The sequence below is a fragment of the Scyliorhinus canicula genome, chromosome 8 (assembly GCF_902713615.1).
Source record: "Scyliorhinus canicula chromosome 8, sScyCan1.1, whole genome shotgun sequence".
Lineage (NCBI taxonomy): Eukaryota > Metazoa > Chordata > Chondrichthyes > Carcharhiniformes > Scyliorhinidae > Scyliorhinus > Scyliorhinus canicula.
In genome coordinates, this window is record NC_052153.1 from 91,016,366 (window position 1) to 91,028,649 (window position 12,284).

At 48.9% G+C, this 12,284-nt stretch overlaps 1 protein-coding gene across 1 annotated transcript in view; it reads right to left on the reverse strand.

The window, feature by feature from the left end:
• vps13a (vacuolar protein sorting 13 homolog A) overlaps positions 1–12,284 on the reverse strand; it is a 634,190-nt gene that overhangs the window by 71,705 nt on the left and 550,201 nt on the right. The window contains 2 exon segments of the mRNA XM_038803880.1: positions 7,537–7,660; positions 7,743–7,788. Of these exon segments, the coding sequence (XP_038659808.1) occupies positions 7,537–7,660; positions 7,743–7,788 (170 nt within the window).

The following is a 12,284-nucleotide window of genomic DNA, read 5'->3' on the forward strand; positions in this document are numbered from 1 at the left end:
CTGATGGAGGGGGGGTTGTTCTCTCTCCTTCTTCGCTGGACCTGTGTCAGTATCCTTTTCCAGTAGTTTGAGTTGCTTCTGGGGACCTGGTGCGCGACATTGATCCAAATGGACCAGCTGATGACGCCGTTGAAGAAATGCAGATTGTTGATGCTTTTGTTGATGGTGTGGTAAGTGCTGCATGTAACTGGCATGTCACCAGGGGCTAGACATGCTGGAAATCAAGGAATTTCAAATGTACCTTGAGTGCCAGTGGACTATGTGGATGCCAGGATTTGGTTTCGGTGAGATTGGGCCGTGTGGGAGGGCCTGCACAGCTGCAGCTACTGGATGGAGACTGGCACTGATACGTGGAACAGATAACGCATTGATGGACAGATAATTTCTTTTTTATAAAATATTTTATTGAGGCATTTATAATTTTAACAATTTTAAACATCAAATTTCAACAAAAACAAAGCAATATAACCAACACACCCCCAGGGCACAGACCCCAGCCAACATGGCTTACACAAACAATGTCACCTTCCGCAACCACCCTACGTTGGTTCCTTACTCATCTCTTCAATGCCTCCCCTTTCCCCCCTCCCCCCTTGCTGACAGCTTAAATTTTCTCGAAGAAGTCGATGAACAGCTGCACCTCCGAGCAATGACCACTGCCATGAATCCCTCAAGGCAAATTTAATTTTTTTGAGTCGGAGAAACCCATGTCGCTAACCCACACCCCGACTTTGGGGGCTCAGAGCCCCTTCACCCTAGTAAGATCCGTCTCCGTGCCACCAGGGAGGCAAAGGCCAGGACTCCGGCCTCTCTCGCTCCCTGGGCTCCCGGATCGTCCGACATACTGAAGATCGCCACCTCTGGACTCGGAACCACCCATTTTTAAGACCTCTGACTTGGCGTCAGCAAACCCCTGCCAGAAACCCCTCAGCCTTGGACATGCCCAAAACATATGGACATGGTTTGTAGGACCCCGCGCACGGCGTCTACACCTAAACTCCACTTCCTCAAAGAACCTGCTCATCTTAGCCACAGTCATATCTGCTCTGTGGTCTGTGGACCACCTTAAACTGTATCACGCTAAGCCTGGCGCACGACGAGCATGCATGAACTCTCCTCAGGGCCTCCTCCCATAACCCGGCCTCCAATTCCCGAGCCAGCTCTTCTTCCCACTTTCTCTTCATCTCATCTATTAGGGCTCTCTCCCACTTCATCAGCTCCTTATATATCTCCAAGACCTCCCCCTCTCCTACTCCTGTTCTCAACACCACCTTATTCTGTAGCCACTGGGGCGGCAGGTGTGGGAAGGTCGAAACCTGCCTCCGCACAAAATCCTTCACCTGCAGATACCGGAACCCATTCTCCCCAGGCATCTGAAAATCCCTCCTCCAGCTCAGGAAACCATCATCAAATAAAGAGATCCCCAAATCTCTCGGTTCTGATGGTTATCACATATCGGTGTCCACACCAACCGCCCCAATCCCATCTACTGCCTCAACTGACCCCACGCCCTCAGGGCTGCCACTACTAACGGTCTTGTGGAGTAGCGAGCCAGCAAGAATAGCAGAGCTGCCGTTAAAAGTGCCCCCAAACTCGTTCCTTACATGAAGCCGCCTTCACCCGCTCCCATACTGACCCCTCCCCCACTACCCACTTCCTGACCATTGCAATATTCGCTGCCCTGTAGTAGTAATAAAATTCGGGAGGGCCAGGCCCCCCACGCCCACTCTCCAGCAGCACCTTTCTCACCCGCGGAGTTTTACCCGCCCAAACAAATCCCGAGATCTCTACATTCACCTTTTTGAAGAACGTCATGGGGAGAAAAATTGGGAGGCTCTGGAGAACAAACAAAAACCTTGGGAGGACTGTCATTTTCACTGTCTGTCCCCGCCCCGCCAATGAAAGCGGCATCACGTCCCACCTCCAAAAGTCCCCCCTGATCTGTTCTACCAGCGGCCCGAAATTCAGTTTATGCATCTGCTCCCACTTCTGCGCCACTTGGATACCCAAATATCGAAAACTCCCTCCCAACCACCTTGAATGGGATCTCACCAAATCTCTTCTCATGCTTCCTCGCCTGGATCGCAAAGACCTCACTCTTACCCGTATCCAATTCGTATCCTGAAAACCGGTCGAATTCCTCTAATATCCCCATAATCCTTCCAATTCTCCCCAGCGGGTCCGATATGTACAGAAGCAGTTCATCCGCATGGAGCGAGACGTTCTGTTCCACCCACTCACCCCCCCGTACTATCCTCTGCCAAATCCTCAACGCTCTCAATGCCAATGCCAACGGCTCTATAGCCAAGGCAAACAACAGTGGGGAAAGTGGACATCCCAGCCTCGTCCCACGGTGCAACCTGAAGTAATCTGATCTCACCCGATCCATCTGCATGCTTGTCACCGGTACCTGGTACAGTAACCGGACCCAATCCACAAATCCCTGCCCAAACCCAAACCGCGTCAGGACCTCTCATAAATATTCCCGCACCACCCGATCAAAGGCCTTCTGTGTCCAAGGCCACCACCACCTCAACCTTGCGCCCCTCTGGAGGCATCATAATTATATTAAGCAACCTCCTAATGTTGGTCACCAGGTGCTGACCTTTAATGAACCCCATCTGGTCCTCCCCTATTACCCCTGGGATGCAATCTTCAATCCTTGTGGCCAGGATCTTTGCCAATAGTTTGGCATCCAATTTAACAGGGAGATTGGTCCATACGAACCACAGTTTTCTGGATCCTTATCCCATTTTAAAATGAGGGAGATCGACGCCTGTGACAACGTCGGCGGGAGCACTCCCAGCTCATTTGCTTCATTGAAGGCCCTTACCAACAGCGGTCCCACACCTCTGAGAACATCTTATAAAATTCCAACGGGTACCCGTCCGGTCCCTTGCCCGGTTCCATCACCTCCAACCCCTCTACTACTTCTACCAGCCCAATTGGGAACCCCAGGCCCTCCACCAGCTCCTCATTAACCTTCGGGAACTCCAAGCCTCCCAGAAACCGCCTTCAGCCCTCTTCCCGGCTGGATGTTCTGACTTATACAATTTACTATAAAATTCCCTAAACACCCCATTCACCCCCACCGGGTCCGAGACCGGATCCCCACCTGTGTCCTTCAATTTCCCAATTTCTCTCGCCGCCTCTTGCTTCCTCAACTGCTGCGCTAGCATCCTGTTCGCTTCTCCCCATACTCACATGCCGCCCCTCTCAACCTCCGCAATTACCCTACTGCCTTACCTATGGATAACAACCCAAACTCCATTTGCAGCCTCTGGCGTTCCTTTAACAACCCTTCCTCTAGAACTTCTGCATATCTCCTGTCCACCTGCAGCATTTCCTCCACCAGCCTTTCTATCTCCACCTGCTCCACCTTCTTCCTGTTTTCCCAAACCAAAATAAATCCCCCTCCCTGACCATTGCTTTCAGTGCCTCCCAAACCATATCTGCCGAAACCTCCCGCGTGTCATTAATCTCAACAGAGCCTCGATGGCCTTCCTCACCTGCTCACACACACTTCCTCTGCTAACAATCCCACATCCAGCCTCCATTGCGGGCGCCCCACCACCACCCCTTACTCACTCGCAAATCCACCCAGTGCGGGACATGATTCGACAACGCTATTGCCGAATAGTCGACATCTACCACCCCTGCCAACAACATCTTATCCACCACGAAAAAAATTTATTCGGGAGGGCACCATGGCCTCCCAAATCCCCAGGGATCTACTCCCCCCCCCCAATGTGCTCCATAGCCGTAGCCGACACTCTCCCTGACCTCAAGCTCGACCAGTCCAGTGTCGGATCGAGGACCGCATTAAAGTCCGTCCCCCCCATAATCAGCCGGAGAGTCCAGGTCTGGAATCTTTCCCCAGCACCCGCCTCATAAATTCCCCATCGTCCCAATTCGGGGCATAGATGTTGACTAACACCACCGACATCCCCTCCAATTTCCAGCTTACCATAATGTACCTTCCCCCAGAGTCCATCACTATATTTCCCACCTCGATGGCCACCCACTTCTTGACCAAAATCACCACCCTCTTAGTTTTAAAATCCAACCTCAATTGAAATACTTGCCCAACCCATCCCTTCCATCGCCTAATCTGATCGGCCGGTCAACCATGGTCCCTCTTGGGCCAGCCTCCGGCCCGTGACCCACAAGTCCCCAAGCTCGTCCCCGGGCGCCCACCGACATCGATCTTCCCCCCTTACACTTTAAATATCCTTCCCCTGTCAGCAGTACTCTCTTCCCCCCCCCCCCCCCCCCCCCCAGATCCCCCAGCAATAACCCCTGCCCCTACCCCCCCCCCACTGACATTCCACTCGCCCCCCATTGCACTTCCATGAACTATCCCGCCCAGCTAGTCTGCCAGCCCCCACCCATGGCGCCTAGCATCCTATCCCCTGCTGATTCCCCTCCACCCCCGCTCGAACATTAGTGCAAACAAACCAAAAACAACCTCTCCCCATGCCCAAACAAAGAGACCAACCCCCCCCCCCCCATCCCTTCACAAAGGACAAAGAACAAACCTGAAGCCGAAAAAGAAAGAAATGGCCCCAAACATAAATTAACAGCAACATCACAGCATCTCCACCAAAGTTCAAAGTCCACCTTCTCCTGTCACTCCACTGTCTTTAACAAAATCTACCGCCTATTCCGTTGATCCAAAGTACAATTCCCGGCCTTCGTAGGTCACCCACAGACATGTTGGGTACAGTAGCCCAAACTTTACCCCCTTCTTGTTGAGGACTGATTTGACCTTTTTTGAAGCTCGCTCTCCTCTTGGCCAACTCTGCACCCAGGTCTTGGTACACTCGGATTTCACAGTCGTCCCAGGTGCAGCGCCTTGTCTGCGTGGTCCACCTCATAATTTGCTCCTTGTCCAGAAACCGGTGCAACAGCAGCACCATCACCCTCAGGGCTCGTTCCCCATGGGCTTTATTAGTGCTCTGTGCGCTCGATCCATTTCCAACGGCCGTACAAACGCACCCTTTCCGAGCAGCTTTTACAGCATCCGCCCCACATTGGCTCCTTCACTCCCGTCCAGCAGGCCCACGTTTCTTATATTCTGCCCGCGTGACTGGTTCTCTAGGTCTTCAACCTTCTCCTGAAGCCGCCTCTGCTGATCGCGCATCAGCCCCATCTCCGCAGCCATCGAGGCAAATGCACCTAGTGTTCCCGAGCCACCTCGTCCATCGTCCATCGTCTGGATTGCCTAACCCTGGGCTGCCAGCTTCATATCCACGCGTTCGACCACCGCCCTGATCTAATCTACCGGCGAGGCCAGATCTCAAGACTCTCCTTCTGTTGCTGGGTGAAGTTCTCGTTGAAGAAGTTCACCAGCTAGTCCGTCGTCCATTGAGCTCCACATGTGTTGCAGGTGCCGCACCAGTTCCAACCAACTGATACCCTCTTATTCGACTGGTCCTGGCCCTCGGCTCCATATACCAGAGGGTCAATAGCTTCCCCTCACTCTCCTGCACCTTTATTCCGCCTCACATCCACCTGTGAACTGGAGAAAAGGTCCAAAAAAAAAGCCACGAGAGGGAGCCACCAAAATGTGCGACCACTAACTTCATGGAGGTCGATGGACAGATAATTTCCACGACAATTTCTATGACAAAGTTCCGGACATTATGACATTCTCAGGCTTCCCATCCTTTTGTTTTGAGGAACCTGCAAGGGGTGATATGGTGTCTTTTTTTTTTCGTGTGAAAATTAGTTGATAAAGCTTTGTATTGATACCAATGGCGACGTTTCCTGGTTGGTGTAATATGTGGAATGTTATGCAGTTGATTTTCAATTCTTTGTTACTGATGACCATTTAATAATCGAAATATTCTCAAGTGGCTTCTCGTGGGCTCCCTATGTCTCAGAGAATGATTAGTGCATTGCATTTGAGCATCAGCACCATAGAGACCGAAGTCGATAATTAAACACTCAAGAGCTGGGCTTCAGCGCTGTGGATATTCCCACAACCATATGGTAAGTGTGTGGATCAGGGGAGGCCCTCGTTAATGTTCCCGGCAGTGGTCAGCGTCTGCAAGCTCCTGATGTAGCCTAGGGTGACTGTGCAGAGTTAGGTTCTCCAGCACAACTAGCTCAGTGGGTGGCACTCAGAGAAGACGGGACACATAAGGGTGGGGAAAGTTTGGAGGATTCAAAAATTTTTTTCAAGTACCTAATTCTTTTTTCCAATCAAGGGCAATTTAGAGTAGCCAATCCACCTCCCCTGCACATCTTTGGGTTGTGGGGTGAGACCCACAGACATGGAGAGAATGGGATGACTATAGCAGGTTACATCTGTGGCAACCGCACCAGGGCGTGAAGGGGCTATACTGGTAGTGTCAGTGTCAGCCAGTGATTTGGGGGGGTGAGTTGGGAATTGAGGGGTGGCAGGTGGAACTGATACCAGGAGAGAGGTGCTAACTTACTCTTGCAGGTCGGTGGAAGTTGTTGGCCGCCTTCCGATATTGGATGGCAGTCCTCCTTGTCATGCTGCCTGCATTGACAGCCACTGCCTCCCAGGCGGTATTGGTGACACTGCTGCTGGTCATCTGACCCCCTCGGGGAACTCGCATCGATGGAATTGAGAAGCCTGGCCAGGCCAGCATCCTCAAAGCGAGGAGCAGATCTGTGCTGCCATGCTTGTGTGTTGACTGGGAGTGAGTGCTGAGGGAGCATTTAAAAGCAACCCCCCCGATAGCGGTGAGATGCTGAGGCGCGAGTCTGCCAGTAAAGTTAAGAAGCTCGTGGGGGCACAGTTCCAGCACTAAGTGCCGTATACGAGCCGTGATCTCGCCAACACAGCCGTTGAGAAACACCCCGCCAATAGTGCCAAAAATGACACTTAGAAATTTTTACGTTAAATCGTGCCCATAATTCACTCAAATCCTATTTACGATAATGAAAAAATCAAAATTCAAGGACATGACACAAATTGTTCTAAAAGTGTAAGGAATTCATAATGTTTTTGAAATGAAGGGCGGTATCTTGTGAAATTCCTGGGAGTAGGAATAATGCTCTAAATTGAACTGGAGATAAAATGGCAGCTTCCCAATGGTGGATTGAAAGTTGGTGATTAAGTTAATGGTAGATTGGGAACAAATCATGTTTCTGATGGCAAGCATTGAAGCCTTCCGTGCCTGCTGGACCCCGCGGCAACTGGAGTGTCTTATTGATCCCTTTAGTCACATTTTAGTTTGATGTTTTAAGTTTCATTGGTGATTCGTTTTGTTTAAGGGAGTAGCCCTTTAAGGGGCTGTCCCTTTTAATTTGGCTCTTCGTGTATTCAATTTAGTTTATTTTGTTTAATCAAAATAGTTAGTGACTTCCTGCCTGACCTGACTGCATTATTGGACATGGTCCACACCTTTATATATCTGATTGGCTGCCCACCACATGATTGTTAATAGTCAGCTGCTCCATCTGCGAGCAGCACCATCTCACTTTCAATCCTGCCATTGGAACCCATGACGTGAGAAGAGGATTCCATCTATTTAGATGTGAATTCACCTTATATTTTACCTTTTTATCCCTTGAAAAGTGCTGCTGGCCAGGTCTATGATGCCTCCAGTGGGTCTTGCCACGGCTCCAACTAAGCCTTTGCCAATGCCTTTAAAGAAACCAGCTGTACCTTCCTTCTGTGCACCTACAACATTAAAATAATTTTAGTTCTCCATAAGTATGAACATGTAAAACTGGATAACTTTTCACAATAATTTTCTTTTTACCTTTAATAGGTTTTGTCACTATTCCTGTGATTCCACTCACAAAACCCTAAAAAGATTTAAAAAAAATATAAAAAGCATTACTCAAACATGTTTTCTTTATTGAATAATACAATATTATAGCATAATATAATTAAAAGTCCACAACTCTGAACGATCTGGTGAGATATGCAAACAAAATAATCAGCAACCATCTCTGCAGTAGGCGACTGTATTGCAGTGGTTATATACTAAACTAGTAATTCAGAAATCTAGACAAATAATTGAATAATAATAATCTTTATTGTCACAAGTAGGCTTACATTAACACTGCAATTAAGTTACTGAGGGAGAATTCAGAATGTCCAATTCAACGAACAAGCACGTATTTCGGGACTTATCTTTTAATAAATCTGCACATGTTGGTATCAGTACCCTGAAGCTGTTGCATTATCATAGAGGCCCTACCAGTTCATTGAAAAACAATCTGCTATCATTACTGTTCCACACTAACGCAATTTATTCTTAACCATCCTCTAAAGTCCCCAGCAAACATCTCAGTTGTTTAAATGGTAATTTTAAAACTGGGCAGACCATTTGATTGCATCATGTGGTCACAACAAAGCCACACAGAACCTAGTGGAACCTGCACTGTCCCTATTTAATGAAATATGGAAAATTGTGCCAGAGATAGAAAAGCCGTCCCACAGTAAGGCAACAAAGTCGTCTGCATTGAAGCCAATATATTCTCCAGGCAGAACAGTCCAACCATGGGTGGCGGCTGTGGTATAATGTCAAGGGGGTGGGTCGGGAGGTGAAGTAGCCATGGGAGTCAGCTGATGAATCAGTACTGCATGCTGAACACCAGTTGAACGAAGTATTGATGATAACAAGTGCATAGAATTTACTCTTGTTAGGGGACTTCAATGTCCAAGAAGAGTGTCTTGGTAATAACTGCCAAACAGGACTTGAAACAGGTGGTGAGAGAATCAACATAAGACACCAATATATGAGTTTTGTCATGACTGCATTGCTGGAATAAACATTGCACATTCCGCAAGAGACCAAGTGTAGGACTTTCATGCCTCCATCCATGTAGGAGGAGGTGGGCAGGCAAAAAATATAGGGGATGGGACTCGACTCTGAACTTCGCACCTCCATTCCTTTTGCTGGCAATTTTTTAGGAGTGTGGGATAAGCCTGTGAGGATAACGGTGTGGATAGTGAGCCTGCATGCTGTTGTCCCAACCTTGCCAGCTCCATTGCTAGTGAGTGGGGGCAGCTTGAACAGATGACTCTTCAAATGATTTATTGGCACAACTGTGAAATGGAAACTTTATATGAATGCTTGGTCAAGTTCCAAACCCCACTAATAGAGACAGCTTAGCAGGGGTTCTTGACAGTCATTTATCTGAATCTTGTGCGCTTGGTTGAACTCCAAACCCCACTAATGGAGTCAGCCCAGCAGGGCTTGTTCACACCGTTGCGAAAGTTGCTGTGGGCTTGTTCATCTTCATTTTTATGGCCATTAATACGATTTGTTTTCAGTACTTTGAATATTTATTTATTTTGACATTTTCATGAGCATCTCAAAGACTTCCTATTCTGTACATAGTGGATTCCTGGTGAGTGGGCATGGGGAATAAAGGTCTATATGGCAGAATGAAGGGGCCATAGGATGTGGGAGAATGTGGGGCACAGGGAGTACTGGGCAGCACGCGGCACATGGTTAGCACTGCTGCCTCATAACTCCAGGGTCCCTGGTTCAATTCCAGCCCCAGGTTGCTGTCTGTGTGGAGTTTGCACTTTCTCTGCGTGGGTTTCCTTTGGGTGCTCTGGTTTCCTCCCACAGTCCAAAAATGTGCAGGTTTGGTGGATTGGCCATGCTAAATTACCCCTTAGTGTCCAAAAGATTAGGTGGGGTTAGTGGATTACAGGGATAGGGTGGAGATGTAGGCTTAAGTAGGGTGCTCTTGACTAAATAGACTCCCGCAGGCCCGCAAAGTTGTGGTCTTTATCGGGGGGGGGGTTCCCGGAAATTTAAAAAAAAAATTAAAACATCCCGAAGTCAGGCCTGCCTTGCTCGCCAGGCCCAAGCACCAAAGCTCCGTTCCACCGAGCCAAAGAGTAAAAAACAGCGAGAGAGGAGAGACTGGTCCCAGTCGGCTCAGTGGAGCGGCTGCACGAGGAGGAGGAGTGGGGATCGCGACTTTGTTCTCCAAGAAACAGCCTGAAGGTCGGAGGACTCAAAGACCACGGAGAGGATAAAACTATTTTCTTTCTCCTCTTCTGAAAATGTGGGGGGAAAATTAAAAAAGAAATGTTGCTTTTTTTTAAAAAAAGAGCAATGTTTCCATCAAAACCCAGCAAAAGGAGAAGGGCACATAACAGAAATGCCTGCAAATAATAATAAATCGGTGTGACGGCAAGATGCAAGAAGGAGCAGCAGCGAAAGTGAAGGAAAAAGGCAGGAGCTGCAGCCACGCAGGCAGTCGATCTCACAAGGCGAGGCGGAGGTTCAGGCGAACCAGGAAGCGAGAAAGCTGGCGAGCCGAACAGCGGAGCAGAAACGCAATGTCCATCCCCCCCCCCCCGGCACAGGGGGAGGAATGGAGAAGTGTGGTGAAAACAGAGCTAAACGGCAGGTTGTTTCCACTGGCGGGTGAAAACAGAACTAGGGGGTATAGCCTCAAAATAAGGGAAAGTAGATTTAGGACCACGCTTTGGAGGAGATTCTTCACCCAAAGGGTTGTGAATCCATGGAATTCCTTGCCCAGTGAAGCAGTTGATGCTCTTTCATTACATGTTTTTAACATAAAGATAGATCTTTTTTTGAAGGATTAAGGGATTAAGAGTTATGGTGTTCGGGCCAGAAAGTGGAGCTGAGTCCACAAAAGATCAGCCATGATCTCATTGAATGGCGGAGCAGGCTCGAGGGGCCAGATGGCCTACTCCTGCTCCTACTTCTTATGTTCTTATGAAGGAGGCGCTCAGGACAGAGCTCCGCACAATGATGAAAGAGATGCTGGTGGAGACAATGGACAAAATGCAGCGAACCATTGAAGGCCTGGGAAGGAAGGTGGAGGCACAGGAGAAAACGATTCTGGAGTTGGAGAGGGCCGCCTCAGACCAGTGCGACAGGATGATTGCTCTGGAAACCGAGGTGAAAAGGTTGGTAACGTCCCAGGGGAGCCTAATTGGGAAAGTGGAGGACCAGGAAAAAAGGTCCAGATGGCAGAATGCTAGAATAGCCAGAAGGGATAGAGGGCAGAGACCCAACAGGCTACATCGCCCAAATGCTGAGCAAGCTAGTGGGAAGGGAAGGATTTCCAAACCCCCCAGAAATCGACAGGGCGCACAGGTCGCTCCGACCCAAGCCCAAAGCCGGGGAGCAGCCCAGAGCGATTATCGCAAAGCTGCACCGGTGCTAAGACAGGGAGAAAATCCTGAAGTGGGCTCAGCAAACAAGATGGAGCACTTGGGAAGGGAAGAACTGGATCTGTATTCCCTAGAGTTTCAAAGAATGCAAGCTGATCTCATTCAAACTTACAAAATTCTTACAGGGCTTGACATGGTGGATATTGATGAGCTATTTTCCCTGTCTGGTGGTGAGGGAACCAGGCAACACTCTTAGAATATGGGGCAAGCCATTTAAAACTGAGATGAGGAAGAATTTCTTCACTCAGAGGGTGGAGAATCCTTGGAATTCTCTTCCTCAGAGGGCTGTGGAAACTCAATAATTGAGCATTTTCAAGACAGAAATTGATAGATTTCTGGGAACTACTGACTTCAAGGGATATGGCTTGAAATAGATGATCAACCATGATCTAATTTAATGGTGGAGCAGGGGGTCAGCACAGTGGTTAGCACTGCTGCTTATGGAGCCGAGGACACGGGGTTGATCCCGGCCCCGGGTCACTGTCTGTGTGGAGTTTGTACATTCACCCCGCGTATCACCCCCACAACCCTAAGATGTGCTGGTTAGATAGATTGGCCACACTAAATTGCCTCTTAATTGGAGAAAAATAATCGGACACTCCAAATTTGAAACAAAATGACTGGTGGAGCAGGATCGACGATGGAACAGCCTAATCCTGTTCCTATGTACTGAGATACCCTTATGGTATTTATGGTTGCAGTTCCTCACTAGCACAGTGAGTATCTCCACGTACTCGTCCAGAGTTTCCCCGAAACGCTGGCTTCAGGTTGCGAGCAAATGTCTGGCGTGTACCTCATTAATCGGCTTCATGAAGTATCTCGACCACAGCTTCGTAATTTGCAGCGTTCTCGATCGCGGAGGAGAGTCGGTGGCTCACCCCGGCATGTAGTAAACGCAGTTTGCGAGCGCCGTCGACCTCAGTCGCTGAGGAGTCAATATAGTCCTCAAAACACCGCAGCCAATATTTAAAAATTTCCGGGGCTTCCGGAGACTGAGCGTCCAGGTTGAGTTTCTCCGGCTTTAGAGCGCTGTCCATCTTGATGTATCAGATGATTAAATTGAGATACCCTCAATCACGACACAGGGGAGAAGATAGATGATTCAAAGGCTTTAATCATCTGAGAACTG